Here is an 18,677-nt window from a genome sequence, read left to right on the forward strand (position 1 = left end):
ATGATTGAAAAATGGAAGTTTTATCTACCTATTATGTCTCTTTAATGTTCAGACTCGTTAAAAGAAAACTACTGTATGAAAAGATATTCTAAAAAGCACATTTAAGTATGAACAAGAAAGATTCACGACTCTTCAAACTATGTACATTTGAAGTCAATAGGGCTACATGTTACAGGGGTGTAGGTTGTAGCTGTGTTGGTCTAAGGACTTAGGCAGACAAGGTTCTTTGGGTAAATCTGGTATCTTTTACTTTGAGTTGGTCTAATAAAAGGTATCAGATTTACCCAAAGAACCTTGTCTCCACAGGACTACATGGGTACTTAAAGTTAAGCATGCATGTGTTCACAAGATCAGGATCAAAAAAATCAATTGTGTTAAAAAAAAGAAGAGTAATTAAGAATCATACAAGTTGTCATCTTGACAGTCTGACAATATAAGCAAGGAAATGCTATTCATACTGACAAGGTGGCGGGGTGTCAGATTTTCAAAGCTGCTAGATGGAACATAGTAGTTATATTACTTAGCATTTAAATGTAGTAAAGTACAATGTAAGATGTGAAGAACTAGAGACAAACCATTTGTCTTGAGAATTATAAATTGACTGCTTTTTAAAACAATTACTTAGGCTGATTTACATTAGGCAAGTAACTGCTTAAAGTTGCCTCCTCTGAAAATAGTAACAAAAAGACACCTTGCTTTCTAACAACTTTGAAAATCTTTTTTTCCGATGGATTCCGTCCATGGACATTTCCCATTTCTTAACATCGTTGTAAGCAGGAGGTCTATCTGCTGAACAACCACCAAAATGTCAGCTCCCGCTGTCATGCACAGAAGGTCCACTCACAATTATGGAGACAGTGAAGAGTATCAGGAATGTCTAACTGTTCAGAAAATTAACACTTTAGTGTATATGTCATTTGATACCTAAATATTTACTGGAGAGGACATAACTGATCACTGCAGTTTCCAATTAAATATAGATACTGTGCAGCACAACATCCATGTCTTGCATAATTCTAGACTAAAATAGCTCTTTACCCGTAGCAGTTTTATCAACTGAATTATAATCTTCGACAACAGAATCTTCAATCACATCACTGATTTTCTGCCACGGCTCCAGCTCTTCCTCCTCACATTCCATGAAAAGGTCGGTGTCCGCCATCCTGCAAAGGGAAGAGAGGAAAAGACCTTTACTGGCCACCGGGAAAACAAGATTCACAAAGTAGCAAATGTCATAACACAAAAGATTCTCATTCCAGATCTATTAGTAATGTTCTCATTTTCCCCTCCAATGAAGAATATACAATACTCCAAACTAAAAAATTCCTTTTGTTTCTCATTTTAGAACAAAGTCCATGTTTTGCTTTAAAAGCTAAATTTTTATTCCTATTCCAAAAATAAAATTGGAGGCAGCTCCTCAATATTTTTTCTGCAACATCAAATCTTGTCTTTCCTATTACTGCTCACTCAGACAGCCAGCCCCAAAACTTACGAATTTTTTTTTTAAATCAGGAATTTAAATAAATGTTTTCTCCAATATTTTAGAACCACCACCATTTTAAGTATGGAAAATTCAACCTTACATGCATATAAAGCGCACTCCTATAAAAACTGAAGACCCTTGCTCCTGCACTGCTCCCAGACCCGTTATAGCCTCCAACTCCCCCTGCAGCCCTTCTCATCTAAAGCCCTTCTTTCCCCAGTTTGCTCCTTTGTCAGAAGTTTTGTGTAATTATAGGCTAATTAAAAAGGGGCTTTCCTATAATCAGATTTGTATGTATTGCTTTTTAAGTTTAAGTTTACCACATGCTCCTTATGAGAACAGTAAACAGGAATGCCTCACTTATCTTCACTGCATCATTCATTCCTTTCTTTGTATACCCTCCATAATGTCCTTTCTTATCTATGCATTCTCTAAATAAACCAGTCCAGTGTTTTAGTCTCAGCTAATGGAAGTCTCTCCATGTTTCTAACCATTTTTTGTAACTCATCTCTGAACTTCTTTTTTGCCTTGTCTTTTTAAGATAGCGTGACCAAATTGAAAGAAAATAATATAAGGTGTCCCATTCTTTATACATATTAATAATTGTGTTTGCTCTTCTCAAAACCACTGCACATTTACCAGAATTTTTCATGGAAGTGTCTATAAAACAGCTAAGTCTTTCTCCTGCGTAACTGCAGTTAATCTGGACCTTGGTGGAACATAATCTGAGCACTGACAATTGAAGAAAAAAAAAAAGTACAATTAAACAGATTCATAGATGCCAGGGGCTAGAAGGGACTTTGAGATCATCAGGTCCAGCCCCCATGAGCTTGGGCAGAAAAGGCTGCTGGGGCTAGATGACCCCAGCAAGGTAAGCATCCAGGCATTTTTTGAAGATATTGAGTAGGTGATTGTACCGCCCCTGGGGAATTGAGATGATCAAACCAATATTAAAACAAGATGGTTTCCAAATGCTGATACTGGCTCTCATTGTCACAAGGAGAGCCCTTTCTTATAAGGTAAGACAGATGTCAGCATGAGGCCTCCTCCAAAAAGCCTGTTTATCATTAACATTCTTCATTCTAAATTACACATTTATATCCAACCCTACACTACATTTTTCTCAGTTTCCAGGCCACTGGGCCAAGAAAGATGGCAGCAGCTTTCTTGTAGAACCAGTTCCACCTTGTTCCATTAAGCAGGAATTAGCAGTTTCTAAACTTCCTCTTTAAATTAGGTTTATGCAAAATTTGAATGGTACCTTTAGGAGTCTTTAACTCAGGCCAGTGATTTCAAAAGCTTTATTTAAAAAAAAATAAATAAACTAGAGCTTTTAACAGAGCACCATGAAAACTTATTTCCTTTTCTTGAATGCTATCTTACTGCTGTAAGACAGTAGCACCCAACCTTTTTTATACTGCAGACTAGCAAACTCACTCAAAGAATTTAGGCAGACCAGGTACAGAAACAATCTACTTTAAATATTTAAATTTGTAAATATTTAAACATGCAAATTTGTAAATATTTAAATCTGTACCCAGGTGCAGGTTGGGGCACTGCAGCCACGGGCACTAGGGGATCCCGCAGGAGAGGGGGCTGCAAAGCCAGTGGCCCAGGGGAAATCAGCTGGGGCTGCTCGGGAAGAAAGGGCTCCGCTGCCTTCCCTAGGAGCAAGCAGAGGAGCCACCTCCCTGCCCTCTGCCCTGGGTGTTTCCCAATCTGCATCCCCCACTCCCAGCTGCAGGCAAGGCTGGGGGGTCCTGCCTGACCTGGCACAGGCCCCAGTACTTGCTGTGCAGGCAGCACTTTGCCAGGTACAGCCATGGCAGAGGGAGCGGGACACACACAGAGCCAGATGCCTCCCTCCCCGGGCTGCCCAGCTTTAACTCCACACTTAACTGCTGGCAGCAGAAGCCGCTTGCCCAGGCAGACAGATGGGGCTCCATGCAGGGGACTCATGCCACGACCCAGCAGCCAACCCTTTATGGCCCGTATCAAGCCGTGGATCAGTGGTTGGGAACCTGTGCTGTAAAGGTACCACCTTTTCCAAATACTAGATCATTAGAAAGGACTAGGAGCTGAACAGGTGACATTTCTGTAGGATAGCTGAATGAGAATTAGCACTTCTAAAAAGGATTTTGCTCCTTTTGGTTACGTTTTGGTGGAAGAGGAGACTGTTGTGATTGTTTTTTGTCATCCCTACTACCATTTGACAGCCCTTAAATCTGATGAGAAACATTCCGAGACAGACTGGCCAAAATAAACAGCTTACAATAAAAGACACGCAAGAAAGTAATCCAACTCATTTGCAGACAATCTGTGTTCTCAATAGCCATACAAAACAGAGCTGACCGGAAGGCTTAAATACAGAACAATACTTTCATTAGCTTATTGTTGTAAAACTAAAATTAAAATTGCTTTACAATACACCATGGATTAAGTAATCACAGTGTGAATAAACTGTAAATCTTTGATCATCAAGATGCAGCCATTTTACCATAAAATCCTACCCAAGCAACATTTGCATCTCCCTCAAATTTACAGTTTACTGTCAGCCACTGTCTAAATTAAAAATCCAAGCACTGAAACCCTGACACTAATGAGTGATCCACCCTATTAAAAAAATAAAGTTAAAATCTGAAACAGTGCATCCAATCCTGTATATTTTTCCTTCCAACAAGAACATTTTGCTCCTCCATGCTGCCATGTCATGGAAACTTCTCGCAACACTGACATTCTTTTTGCTATTAATTTTGTCTCAGGCTTGATGTCTATTTTATACTAATATATCATCGAATGTACATAGAATTCTTCCTTTCTGATTATTTTTAGATTAAAATATAAACATTTCTTTCAAGGATAATAGAAAAGGAAAAATGGTATTTAGAAGATGCCCAGATTTTTGTTGTATTAATAAGAAAGTTGAAAAGCTGATGACAGAAAAGCAGATGACAGTAATATTCTTCTGAATAAAATGGTGTGACCTAGTTAAATCCTGTAATCAGTTCTGTGAGTTTACATTAAGAAATAAAATGATTAAATCCTTTAACCAAGCTGATTGTCATGCTTAACCACATATTACCCCTTCGCTTAACTGCATATTCTTAAAATTCCTCAATTTTGTAATACAATTACACGGATTATCCATGCTTCATCTTGTACATGGTCTTATTTGGGTTTCAATTCCTAAAACTTTAATGCAGGTTCTCTCATGGGACCTCTCTGAAGTTGTCCTAACACAGTCCTATTCAAGCTAGTACCTCTAATGCTCTTTTGACCTCAGTAGTTAGCCCAGATTCAGTGTCTTGAGGACTCTTTGGGTTAAAGTGGAGAAAATGATTGTAAAGGAAGGTCTCCGCTACAATCTTGTTAGTATACCAGGAATATGCAGAGTTCTGTTTCCCTGAAGATGGAAAGAACAGGAATTTTTTGTTTTGCTATCAGCTCCAAGTGTCTTTCCAGTCACCAGTTATCCCAAATGTTCTTTCTCTCTCTCTATACTCTCTTGGACCCAGAGGAACAGATTTCTACCTTCAGCTTCCTGTATGCAAAAATTAAGTATATATTCTTTTACCTACAGGGATGTTTTACCATCTTTAATTTTCCCTGAGCCTGAGGAATGGCATGTGTGTCTGAAAGATTGTGATTTCTTAGTTGGTCTAATAAAAAGTATCATCTTTGAACAAAAAGTTCTACAGTTTTTCATTTCTCTCTCTCTAAGCTTTTTCATAGATTCATAGATGTTAGGGTCGGAAGGGACCTCAATAGATCATCGAGTCCGACCCCCTGCATAGGCAGGAAAGAGTGCTGGGTCTAGATGACCCCAGCTAGATGCCTATCTAACCTCCTCTTGAAGACCCCCAGGGTAGGGGAGAGCACCACCTCCCTTGGGAGCCCATTCCACACCTTGGCCACTCGAACTGTGAAGAAGTTCTTCCTAATGTCCAATCTAAATCTGCTTTCTGCTAGCTTGTGGCCATTATTTCTTGTAACCCCCGGGGGCGCCTTGGTGAATAAAACCTCACCAATTCCCTTCTGTGCCCCCGTGATGAACTTATAGGCAGCCACAAGGTCGCCTCTCAACCTTCTCTTGTGGAGGCTGAAAAGGTCTAGGTTCTCTAGTCTTTCCTCGTAGGGCTTGGTCTGCAAGCCCTTAACCATACGAGTGGCCCTTCTCTGGACCCTCTCCAGGTTATCCACATCCCTCTTGAAGTGCAGCGCCCAGAATTGCACGCAGTACTCCAACTGCGGTCTGACCAGCACCCCATATAGGGGAAGTATCACCTCCTTGGATCTATTCGTCATGCATCTGCTGATGCACGATAAAGTGCCATTGGCTTTTCTGATGGCTTTTTTCCAAGGCTATCCACATTCTGGGTATCTCACTGGCTATCCCAGCCACTTCTACACCCATCTGTTTTGGTGTTTCTGCCCTAGTCTATCTAGTGCTCTCACATACACACAAAATGAGCAGTACCCCCAGATGCTGCCCAACCCTTGTATTTGTTATAAGCCATAAAATGCCAACAGATGCCCCAGTTACTGCCCAGACTTGCTGGTCCAGTTCTTATGCGGCGCCTTCCATTGTTCCAGTTACGAGTAGGCAAAAAAACAACAACCCCTTAATGGTTCCAAGATTCTTTGGGTAAATCTGGTATCTTTTATTAGACCAACTCAAATAGTTGGAAAAATTCTTCTTTGCAAGCTTTTGGGTATAAATACAACCTACAAGCTATACTCCTGACTTAATGGTTCCCTCACTTAGCCTGAATGGGAGGTGCTTAGCACACCCATCAGTCTCATGCTGAGCTACCAGCACCTCTCAGCCTAAAAGACTACTGATTCTTGTTAGCGAGACCATAGCTTGCCAGCACCATGTGTAACATTTTACAGACAAGAATAATCAGGTAGGCAGGGGGCCTGTGAGGCTGCTGGGAACTTGTGGGGGTAGAGAAGTAGTTGCTATAGAGTGGTACTGGTTATATTAGCACCTCTCCCCTCTTCATGTTGTGCCCGCAACAGTTTCTCCTAGTAGCTTCTGTGCTCCTTCCCTCCAAGCCATCCTACATCATTTTCCCTTTCTCCCAAAATCATTCCTTTCCCAACCCTTCTTCCAATAACGTGTGCCCTGCTCACCTGTCAAAGCACCTGCTGCTCCACTCTCTCCCTTAATAGCTCTTCATTTCAGCTCTGCCTGTATCTCCCCCTCATTTTTCTAGGAGGTACCACTTGCCTGAGGACAGCCTGTGGATAACAGGCTGCCTGATCAGCAGGTGGCACAGCAGCCAATGACTACAGCCAACCTGCCTGGATGCCTGGTGAATTCATGACATTTATCCTGGGCCATGGGCAAGCATCCACAAGTGTCCCTGATGCCTACCGCACACACTACATCTTTTGTAAAATCATTCACATAAGGAAGCGCTTCAAGGATTGTCTTTATCCATCACATCAGATCTATTTTTGATATTTTGAGCTGGAACACATGAACAAAAGTTACAGAACAATTCGTTGTTCTTTGCTTTTGATCAGCAGTTTTCAAGCTCTGGGGACTTGAGGGAGGCTTCCATAACTTTTGTGAATTGAGTGACACCCAATTTCAAAAACTAACTTTTATATTATAGTGTTTATCTCCCGGCAGAGGGACCAAGCAGTGGGGGTGGGAGATTGGCCAGGCAGGGACAAGCCTCAGCCTGTGCTTATCTCCTCACACCTCATGGCACCTTTCAAAGAATCTGGAGGCACCCCAGGGTGCCACAGCACTGGCTGACAACCAAGGCTTTAGACCAACATATCTATTTAAAATACCTGGAGCTTTAGACTTCCACGTCCTGGGAGACGTTTAAAAAAAAAAAAAGCAGGATGAGGATTTAAAGTTAATCAACAAAATGGCTACTATTGTCTTTCTTCCCAGTGTGGAAAGCAGGCAGCAAGTGTGTTTATGTAGCTATTATCACCACCAATTTCTAAAGAAAATGATCAATTGGTCCTCCTATGTTATTCTAGAAGAGGAAAACAAATTTAAGATACTATTTCAGCCAAGTTATTATAACTTAAAGTAACCAAACTCCCTCTCATGAATATCTTTTAAAGAAACGAATGCATACATACATGCCTGCTAAGCAAGTCTATTACATGTCCACTGAATACTGCATACAAACGTTTGATTAAAAATAGCCCATTCAGTGAACAAAAATCCTAGTGACAAATGAGAAAACAAAACAAATGAATAGTTGATTAGTAAAAATAATAAACTTCTTAATTAGAAAATAAATTGATATCAGGAAAAAAAGAAATCACTGTTTATCATTATGAGCTTGGCTAATTGTACAGTGTACATTACGCTAGTCTCCATTAAAATTAATTATACAAGTATTTTTCATAAAGCCAGGCAAAGAACTCTCACAAGTAATTATGGACATATAATTGTATTGTTAAATCCTATTTTTTCTATTTCTATTAAAGTATCACTTGAAAAGTTATTTTCCTTCCCTCCCCCCCATAACATTCATCACCATAGCGCTGAGTATTTCAGAAACACTTTTAGGGTATTATATCTTCCCAACACCGTCATATTAAGGAAGCATATTATTACTCTCATTTTAAAATGTGGGCAACTGAGTCCCAAAGATACGAAGTGCCCAAGATCACACAGGCAATCAGCGACACAGACATAAATAGAACCAAGACCTTACAAACTTCCTCTTATGCAAAAACAAAAGAAATGTCTGGATGACAAAAAATAAAAAAACAAACAAACACATTCTGAGAAATAAAGCTCTCAAGTGTCAAACCCCCCCACCCAAAAAACACAACCTCACCCAACCTTTAAGATCTGCTTTGTAAAGGAAAAGAAGAATCAATATGCCTAAAACACCCTTTTCTTTCTCCTTTGATATAAACTTTAACATTTGGACTTGTTAAAAAACACGAGGTAGATTCCCATTTCTAGTGAAACAGCGTCACAACCAATATCCACATATTTGTGATTTTCAAGATCCTCGCAGAAATATCTAGAACAAAAATTCCATGTAATGCTTCTTGGACAAAGCTGCTCTGAGCTGGTAAAAGAATGGTGACACTTAAAACAGTAACCATTTGTCTGGAGTCATATTACTCCACAGCAAATGAACAACAGGGCCTAGATACTATAGTGATGGTCCCTCTATAAATACTTAAGACAGAACAGCGAGCCAGAGCTATAGACTAAAGAATGCATGGTATGTCTATCAGCTAAGGTTCAAACTATAGAGGAAATCTCAGCACACACTATTAAGAAAATATTATTCAACACCTCATAATTATTTAAAATACGCACAGACAAAATGCTAAGGAGACTGTCGTTACAAGCTTCTTTGACACTAACTTGCATTAAATGCACAGCATTTCATCAGCTCAACTAAGAAAATGTCTTCTCTTCTTCAACGTAACAGCTTTGTTTTTCATAGCTTTGATCTTGCATATTTTTGTAAGTAAGAAGCCCTTGCTCAATAAAATGATTAATCTCAGTGATAAATATTCTACATTTAGCTTTTCAGCGCAGAGCTGGCAGATGCTTGCTTGCAAATATGGATGCCAAAAAAAAGTCACTAAATGTGCTAAATATACTGCAAGAAATAAAACATTTTAGATACAAGGCTTTTTTCCCCCTACTTTGGTTGAAAAGTAGAAAGTGACCTTTATAGTTAAAAAATGTATTATTTGTGCATAACTAGCGCTAATACAAAATATCGCCTCTTTGTTTTACTTGAACAACATATATCACATTCAACTTTACCACAAGAAAAAAAAATCATTTGGCCAATGATCATGAAGCTCTTGTATTAAAAAGTTAGCATTTGTTACATGTTCTGCTAAAAGCAGCTACCATTATTGGTGGAGATCCAAGAATAAAGAATTTTAATTTACATCCAAGTAGACAGATTACCCTAAAGTGGAAAAAGATTTTTTCTCCCTACCTCGTTACAAAAAGGCTACTTGTCTCTTCCAATTTCAGCTGAAATTTGGCATCTAGTCTAGGCTCCAATCATATTTATCAAATAATCAATGAGCTGAACAATTAAGTGCGTATGAAACATAGCCAGTATGGACTACCATTTTTCTTCGAGAAAATTTGACAAAAGCATAGGACAAGGAAAGGATAGGAGTTTTAGTCTTTGGTATAAAATTTTTAGTTATAACTTTAGCTTTCAAAAACACCCTTCAACTATAGACATCACAATTATTTAAAAGACTGTCAGATAAAAGGCTAAAGGAGACTGTAGTTACAAAGCCCCCTTTTGATACTAACTTGCATTATGTGTTGAGGCAAACTTGCCTAATATTCATACCAGCTCAACAGTCAAGGGTCTTATTCCTATCTAAGGTAAATTTTAACCTGGTATAACTCCATAAACTTCATTCAGTACTGATTTACTGGAGAGAATCCCAAATGTTTTCCATTATCAGAAGCACCTGTGGATAGCGGGGTTTTATATAACAGCTGCAGAATAAATAAGGCAGGTGTGTCTGAATGATGTGATCTCTAAAAGTCATGTGGTTATATATTACTTGATATTCCTTAACAAAAAAAAAATCAGTTATCACACACAGGTTACACGTACATAAATTTGCTTTTTTTTTTTAAAAAAAGTTCACATAAGATATGATACCCTTGGTCTAAAAACTTTTAAAATTAATTTTATAATTAAAAATACAGATTGGTATATTTTGGGACACTGTTCACAGCCCACTTTTTGCTCAACAGTAGAATCATCTACCACACAATATCAGTCCAAAGAACAGAATATCAGATCATAAGAATTTCCTTGCTACTAAATGATAAATAGATTTCCTTCTTACTATATGGGTGGTTTGAAAACAAAAAGAAAAAATTGTGTTTAAAGATTAAATATTTTGCAATTCTCTTATTTATCCCAAACATTCAAAAGTAGTTTACAAACACTAATTAATCCTCGGAACACACGTGAGATAAAGAAGAATCATCATTATCATTTTACAGATTAGAAAAACTCAGGCAAGAAGTAATGAACTGACTTGTTTAGTTTCAAATATAGCAGGTTTATAACAAAGTAGCATAGATCTTGGTCATCTGGACTAAGCCACTTGAGGAAATAACTTTAACCTGGGAAATCTGAATACAATCTAGCAAACCTAGGTTTGACATAAAAGAAAGGACTTACTTCATCCAAAACACCGTGACACTAATTTTAATTTGAACACACAAGACCCAATCCCAGATCCTTATATAAAACCTTAATTCAACAGACCCAATTCATCATTGTCCTGCTGTCTCCTTCAAGAGGGATGTAGATAACCTGGAGAGGGTCCAGAGAAGGGTCACTTGTATGGTTAAGGGCTTGCATGCCAAGCCCTATGAGGAGAGACTAGGGCACCTGGACCTCTTCAGCCTCCGCAAGAGAAGGTTGAGAGGCGACCTTGTGGCTGCCTATAAGTTCATCATGGGGGCACAGAAGGGAATTGGTGAGGATTTACTCACCAAGGCGCCCCTGGGGGTTACAAGAAATAATGGCCATAAGCTAGCAGAGAGCAGATTTAGACTAGACACTAGGAAGAACTTCTTCACAGTTCGAGTGGCCAAGGTCTGGAATGGGCTCCCAAGGGAGGTGGTGCTCTCCCCTACCCTGGGGGTCTTCAAGAGGAGGTTAGATAGGCATCTAGCTGGGGTCATCTAGACCCAGCACTCTTTCCTGCCTATGCAGGGGGTCGGACTCGATGATCTATTGAGGTCCCTTCTGACCCTAACATCTATGAATCCTTGATCCAGCTAAGGCAGTAGTGCCCAACTTTCCAGCACCAGGGGTGGAATGAATAGCATGGAGTCAGACTGGGCCAGATCCCCTGTGGGGTTAATCTGCAGGTGCAATCCAGCACACCAGCATGACTCAGTGTGCCAGCCCATGTTATCCAGTCTGCGGCACTCCCTGTGGGTCCCCACAGAGAAGCAGTGATTAGCGCTTCCGCTGCTCCCCCACCACCAAATTTCTGGACCTGTGGGGAGCTGCATGAGCTGGATGACATGGATCCCACAACCCAGAGGCTGAGCACTACTGAGCAAGCTGGTGCAAAAGACCCGTGTGTGCCTCTCCAGAACAGACCCCAAAGTACACAAGATTTCTGGGACTGTTCCCAGTCAGGGGGGGTTGTGGGGTGATAAAGAGGAGCGTCAAGAAAGGGGAAGGTACGCTGCCCACAACAAATCTGCACCAAAGTCATTCTATTTATATGCAGAGCTACAGAAGAACAGCTGAAACAGAGGTACTACTGGGCTACCTTAGCCTGCAACAGAGTTGAGCAGTGGGTGTGTGAACTACATTCTCCCTCCTCTTCCTTGAGGTGCAGGCCATGACCCAATGAGTTTTGGCTAAGAACTGTAGGAGTTGACTAAGACTATTACGTGTATCCCAAAGATTAATTTAACACTACTGTGTACATTTATGTACATTCTTCTTTCCAAACAAGTTTGTCAATTGGTATAGCTCCTTAGATGATTTAACCTGAGGGTATTTATGGTGCATCTTAGTTAACATTTCAGTTTCCTTCCACAATTCTTGAATGTGGGAAAGTGCTATATCCCTAAGTAGCTGCCACTTCAATTTTTTCCCCCTATTTGCTTAAATAGGCCAGAAAACAAAGTTAAAAATCAGACCCCTTCACTTTAAAAAAAAAAGGGTTTAATTCCTTAAGTAGAATCATGCTAGACAGAAATTGAGTACAGTAATGCACTGAATCAAGCTGTGTCCTTCGCAATCTCCCTCCACACCCACCTCCTTGGTCTGTCCCACTTCTCTCCTTGCCACTATACACTCCCCTCATCTGAGCTGCTGTCTTGTCCCTTGTCTTCCCTCCATATTTTAACGGTAAACAATCAGAGGAAGGAGTGTATCTTATCTTGTACCATCTCTGAAAACTGATGATACTGTATTAAATATTTCTCAACAATGTAAACTAATCCCATGCTTAGAACAGGACATAACCCCCTGTTATTGAAATAATTTGCAATCTATAACCTGGAAAAGTAACTTCCATCAACTTTGACATATGACACTGGTTCTTAAGCAGGAAAGAAAAAGAACAGGTATTGGATCTTATGCGACCATCTCATCATTGCTGATATGACTATTTTAAACCTCTGTGCAGCATTTCAGATGGAAGGGGATGGGTTTGGGTACTTGAGGTGCAACTTGCAGGACAAAACAATTGTACTCTTTGTTAACTGATGTGTTTCATTTTAGTTCACCATCTAGAGTGATTGTTTTAAAAGGCTTATTAAATTGTCTATGTTGTTATCACTTTATTAGCTGTATTATTAAAGCTTTCAAGCATGGGATGCCTATTACAATATATTAATATATAGAAAATATATAATAATACATTCATTAAAATTATTTGCTCCCATAGTTAGAACGGCAGAATTAAAACTTGCTTTCTGATATATCTGTGCGTAGTGACTGGTCCTACACTTCTAAGATCTTGTATGAGACCAGACCTACCCATAAATTGCAAGCCTGTTCTGCCTAAACCTAACGGTATGTGCATCATCTTGGCTCTGATTTGATCACCAGCTCTGTGCAAGCTATTTCCACATAACACTCTGCTAAATTTCAGTGGGTATATGTGCAGGTGCAAAGGTCTGCCCATATGGAGCCATTTGAAGGGTCATGGCCAGTTAGTATTTGTGCATCTGTACCTCTATTAACAAGGTGTGTGCAGATGTACATAAAGTGTGTGCGAGTGTGCATGCACATACATAAAGTGTGTGCGTGTGTGTCTGGATGTGTGCACATACACAAAAAGGGCAACCATAACATTTGCAGAACCCGCAGACACGCTGGAGGCTCAGAGTAGCTACAAGCTGGAGGACATTTGGGTAGATGTGGTGGATGGATCAGACAGGCAGTCTCTGATGTGATTTATGTCAATATATTTTATACCCAGGGGCAATTTAGGAATGCATATATAATAATTAGCTACACTTTGTATTCAGAGGCAGATGTTACAATCAGCATGACCCGCAAGTAGCGAGATACAGGATAGCGGGGTGTAGAACGGGGCAGGCCCATTTGTCATAAACCACTACAGGACATCTCCAGAAACAAATATCGGCCTCCCCCTCCTCACGGTCAGTCACTTGCAGACATTTGGTGTGCCCTGCCAACAGCTGCAACTACTGTTAAGTCAGTAAAGCAAAGCATGCGTTGTCAGTGCCTGCGTGCATGCGTAGAGGGGGGTGTTCCTGCCTGGACCCGCACATTCTCCATGTCCCATGTGCAGAGGAAGATAGCAAGCAGAAGGTAACTTTAAAGGATGCCCTGGTGTCAGCCATCCTCAATCACTCTGAAGGGGGAAAGAAAAGCAGTTGTCAGGCCAAAGCAATGCTTCTCACCCTGTGGGGCAGCCAGACCAAGGAGAACAGGGCTAAGACGCTTCACTGGGGCCAGAGGGAACGCCCTCGCCAGGGAGCCCAGCAGCAAGCTTGCCAAGGAAAACCCCCTGGACCAAGGGAAGCCCCTGAGGAGAGGCCAAGGGGAGCAACTCAGACTCAGGCCTCGAGGATTACGAGGCACCCCCGTGATTACGAGGTGGAGGGCCAGAGCAGCCCCCGCAAAAGACCCCCGAAGCAAATGCCCTGTCCGTTCTTCCTTTGCAAAGGCGGGGCCGCACCTCCCCCCGCCAGCCAGCCTCAGCTCATTGTGGCTGCTGAGAAAGAAAAAAAAAAAAAAAAAAAAGGGAGAGAAAAAATAATCCCGTTGCCCAACATGGCCGCCCACCCAGCACCAGCTTGGGGAAAGGGGGAGGGGGTGCAGCCTGTCCCCTCCCCCTGCAGACAGGGCTGAGGCGGGGGCACTCTAGCATGAGGGGCGCTTCACACAGGGGGTCACTACCCGCCTCAGCAGGAGGGGGGGGGGGGCGCGGATCACTCCGCCTTCCAGGCAGCGAGGCAGTATCCCGCCGCCCAGCGGGAGCGGCCCCTCCCCTCGCGCTCCCTCCTCCTCCTCCTCCTCCCCGCCAACAGCGTCTCGCGGCCGCTTTGTGTACGGCGCGCGCGGCCCCTCGCTCGCTCTCCCGCCCGCCTCCCCCCCCACTCCCTGCCTCCTTCCCTCCCTCCCCTCCCCTCCCCCGCCCCCCGGCCCGGGCGGTTCGAACCGGTTCCAACGGTAACCAACCGCCACCCGCGCGACCCCCCCCCGCGGTTCACCCCCCCCCCGCCCCGATCCGGTTGATTCCGTTGCGCCCGCCCCCCCCTCCCCCCACATAACGGGCTCGCGCCAACTCACCTTCCTCACTCGCTTTCTCCCGCTGCTCAGCCGAGGCGGCTCTCGCACGCTCTTAAAGGGACACGCACCCCCACAGCACCTCGGAAAGGGCAGCGGGAAGGGGAGGGCAGGTTGCATGAGCTTCCCCCTCCCCCCCCCGAATAATTTTTTTTTTGCACACCCCCCCCGGAAAAGGAGAAAAAAAAAAAAGCGCTGCGGGTTGATACACACACAAGGCACCAACAGACACACACACACACACACAAAAAAGGGGACCTGGCTGGCGGAGGGATACGGTGACGTCATTTCCTCCTCGGCTCCCAAGCTGCTTTGGGATTGGCTGGCTAAGGGGTGACATCACTAGGAGCAGGGCGCACCCTAGCATGGCTTGGTGAAGTTTGTGTGAGGCACAAATTATTTGGGGATTTTTTTTTCCATTGTTTTTTTTGGAGGTGGGAGGCCCCTAGGGGTTTTTTTTTGGGTGGGCTCCATTCCTCCAGGTCCAGAAATTGGTGGCAAGGTGCAGGAGTGGAGGAATAGGGTAGGATCAGCAGCGCCCTTTGAGGGCCCTGCTAGCCATGCTGGGGGAGCTGCTCTGCCGCACCCCCCTCTGTGGTAAAAGCCAAATATTTAATGTTTCCATTCGCCCTCATGTGCGCCATGTTTTTTTCCGTAGGCAAGCCGAGAATCTCAGAGGCGTGGATTGAACCTACCTCCAACAGCCGTTGCTGGTGTTGGAAGGGTCACCAGTTGGGCTTGAATTTGCCGCCTTCTTCAGTTGTTGGCCATGGGGTTGGCAGCACGGGTTGGTCTTGAAATTAATTTGCTGCCAATAAGGATCATCCGCTTGGGCTTGGTGACATGGTTAGGTCTCCACCTGAACCTGCTGCTTAGCGATTTAGGCAGGACGAACAACCTGGCTGTATCTTGAATCCACTACCTGCAATGGTCGTTAGCTATGAGGTAGGCAGAGATATGGCTGTGTCTCGAGCCCACCACCTGCCATGGTTGTTAGCTATGAAGTAGATAGCAAAATGGCTGTTTCTTGAATTCACCACCTGCAGTGGTCGTTAGCTATGAGGTAGACAGCAACATTGCTGTGTCTCGAACCCACTACCTGCAACAGTCATTAGCTATGAGATAGATAGTGACATGGCTGTGTCTCAAATCCACCACCTGCAGCAGTCATTAACTAGTAGGTAGGAACGTCACTGTGTCTCAAATCCACCACCCACGATGGCTACTGATTTTCTAAATGGTTAGTAATAGGGAGGGGTTCCTGATGACTGTTAGGTGCCTAGTGACACTGTTAGCACATGAACTCACAGTTTGTAATGGGTAATGTTTTTAAATAATTAGCCTGGTAGTTGACATTTAAACCTGCCACCTACAGCTGGTAGTTTTGAGCTATTATAATTCATTTTATTTACTGACCTGATCTCAACATTCAGACCCATCACCTAAGATTTGAACCCAACAAGTTAGTTAAGAAAAAGTTGTTAATGACAAATACTTTGGAGGCTTTCTAATAGGTGTTGGGAATCAAATGTTCATATTTGTTGTCAGACATATTGTAATATTTTTCTATGGATGACCAAAGACATTCAGAAGTACGGTGGTTTTATGTCCCTACTATAAAACCTGTCATTTTATCACCATTGGCATTAATTTCTTCCCTTTCAGGCAGCGACAGCTATGAGCCCAAGAATTAAATGGGCCATGGAAACTGAACTCCTCTACTGCCTCCATAAAGGTCCCCAACAGGCCATGACTGAAGCATATTCATGTGATGGTGAGTGCCGGGCAGATCTGTAGGCTCTGCCCATCTAGGTATACCAGCCCCATTTCAATAGGAAGCTTAAGCACGTGTCTAACATCAAGTATGTGGATAATCCTAGTATAATTAATCAGTATCTTCTCAATATTTAAAGTTTGACACTTGTTTAGATTGGCACTAGATAATTTTCAGTCTCCCAGACTCTCAACCTAGTAGCGTTCATCGGAAGTTGACATTCTCCCACATATACATTTAAATGTTTTATATCCTCTGTAATAATGAATACTAATCGTATTTATTTATAATTACATTTAGCAATGCTGATAAGTTTTATGATTTTTTTACCACAGAACAAAGACAATAATAAGTGTATATATAACTCATCACTCATGGGATAATGTTTATTTTTAATAAGATGATACCTTTTACAGCAACAGTAATATATGTATATAGTTCATATTTGCTAATAATTGTTGGCAATTATTACATGCATCTTCAGTGCACTTTAAGAATATTAATTTATTAATTCACACAAAACTTCTGTGAAGTTGGTAAATAATAGTCTGATCAAAAGAATCAATTTTATATGGCAATCAGATGTCACTAGCATTTATCCATTTCATTTTTTATTGATGTCATTATTATCCTGTTATTGATTAAACAAGCACTTTGATTTGAATTGCCGGTCATTCTTTCTAGCTTGCATGATGCATCAGGTTTTCTGCCACATGTTGGTGGGATATATTTGCATGTATGTACCTATATATCATTTGTTGCTGATGTAATGGACTGAATTCTCTGCTGGAGTAAAGCCAGTGAAGTTAATAATAATAATAAAAGTAACTATTATTTATCTATGTGTTTTGCGGTAGTAAGGAGGAACTGCAGTCATGGGACAGAAATCCCTCGTGCTTGGTATTGTAGAAAGGAATCATTTCATAGAGTACCAGCATCTCTCACTTTTTTTCCCCCAAGAATGTTTGCTCTAAAGTAGAAATATTTATGAATCATAAGAGAACAAAATCCCTTGAAGCCAATTACTATTTTCATTACTGGTCTACCCTAATGACTAAAAAGGTCAAAAAAGCTTTTAAAAGGAGTTCAGGCATTATTAATACAATTCAACTCCAAATTATAACATTTTATAGCAAAAGCAGGTCTCTAACTACTGTGATCACCATTAATAACAAAATCAACATTTACCACACCACCATATTGGACTTGTCCATTATATTTACAATATTTCTTATATTTAAAATAGGGATCATCAGGAGTCACCAGGCCCTGTTTGCCTTCATCCAGTGTACGTAATGGAGATGCTAAATTCAAGATGCAATTAATAAGCAGGGCAAAAAAGAAAGAGAGGATTCAGCAGGAATCTCAGTATTGGTGAGCTATTTATAATTTTTGGTGTATGGATATGGAATGAAAGGGTAATCCATGCCATTTTGTGCTATGGGAGCAAATACTACTGGCTGCCACTATGCTTCATATTACGCTACTCGGAGTCATGGTGATAGTAGAAATAGGAATCAAATCCTAACCCTGCTTTATATAACTCAGAATAAAGGAGACTTCTCTGATTGTTAACATTATAGAGCATATGACATAAAAATTAATACTTGTGATTCCATCCAGTGAACAGCAATAGTATACATGTCCTGTCCAATTTATTAGATATATGCAGTGGATTTTTTTGATTAAGTATCTGCTACTAAAGAGGTCCAAGAGACTTATTATAACAAATAATTAACTATTTCCCTAAGGGCTAATTGTTATTAAGAGTGGGTCAAGGTTAGGGCAGGGTCATGAACTAACCCTGACCAAGACATAACTTTTTTTTATAATGTAGCTACATTGTAATGCCATTTACCATAATTAAGTAGGTTGAGGTACATATTATAACCTAACTTCGACCTTTTTTATAGTGTAAATTACATTTTAGCAAAAGATCTAAGCAAAGCAGCAAAGATTAATTGATATATCAAACTAGCAGTTCCAAAGATAGTAAGTTGGAGCATTGTATGTTGCTTCTGCAGCTTGCCAGTTTTTTTGGACGCCTGCCACAGGGTTTTTGCCATGAGTCTAAAATTGGAACCACCTGCAACTTGGTTGGTGTCAAGGCAAGAAGTCAAAAGGT

General features: G+C 41.4%; 1 protein-coding gene and 1 long non-coding RNA gene across 8 annotated transcripts in view; one reads left to right on the forward strand and one right to left on the reverse strand.

Annotated features, from left to right (window-relative positions):
- The window catches only part of POGZ (pogo transposable element derived with ZNF domain), a 46,302-nt gene extending 31,368 nt beyond the window's left edge, over positions 1–14,934 (reverse strand). For 2 of the 6 annotated variants that reach the window (XM_059718091.1, XM_059718089.1), the window contains exons 1-2: positions 14,782–14,933; positions 1,039–1,163 (exon numbers count right to left, since the gene is read on the reverse strand). In XM_059718091.1, the coding sequence (XP_059574074.1) occupies positions 1,039–1,162 (124 nt within the window). In that variant the 5' untranslated portion in view covers position 1,163; positions 14,782–14,933. Of the gene's footprint in view, positions 1–1,038; positions 1,164–14,781 lie in introns of all 6 variants that reach the window. The other 4 variants (XM_059718093.1, XM_059718092.1, XM_059718090.1 and 1 more) reach the window with 3 other exon arrangements.
- LOC132245531 (uncharacterized) lies at positions 14,596–17,957 on the forward strand. Of its 2 annotated transcripts, none has more exons than XR_009457269.1 (4): positions 14,596–14,661; positions 15,437–15,723; positions 16,444–16,552; positions 17,799–17,956. It is a non-coding gene; the product is annotated as an uncharacterized LOC132245531 (long non-coding RNA). The 2 variants fall into 2 exon arrangements; XR_009457268.1 differs by lacking the exon at positions 14,596–14,661 and adding an exon at positions 15,080–15,162 and having other exon boundaries at positions 17,799–17,957.
- Positions 17,958–18,677: the final 720 nt, after the last annotated feature.

This window comes from Alligator mississippiensis, chromosome 15 (assembly GCF_030867095.1).
Source record: "Alligator mississippiensis isolate rAllMis1 chromosome 15, rAllMis1, whole genome shotgun sequence".
Lineage (NCBI taxonomy): Eukaryota > Metazoa > Chordata > Crocodylia > Alligatoridae > Alligator > Alligator mississippiensis.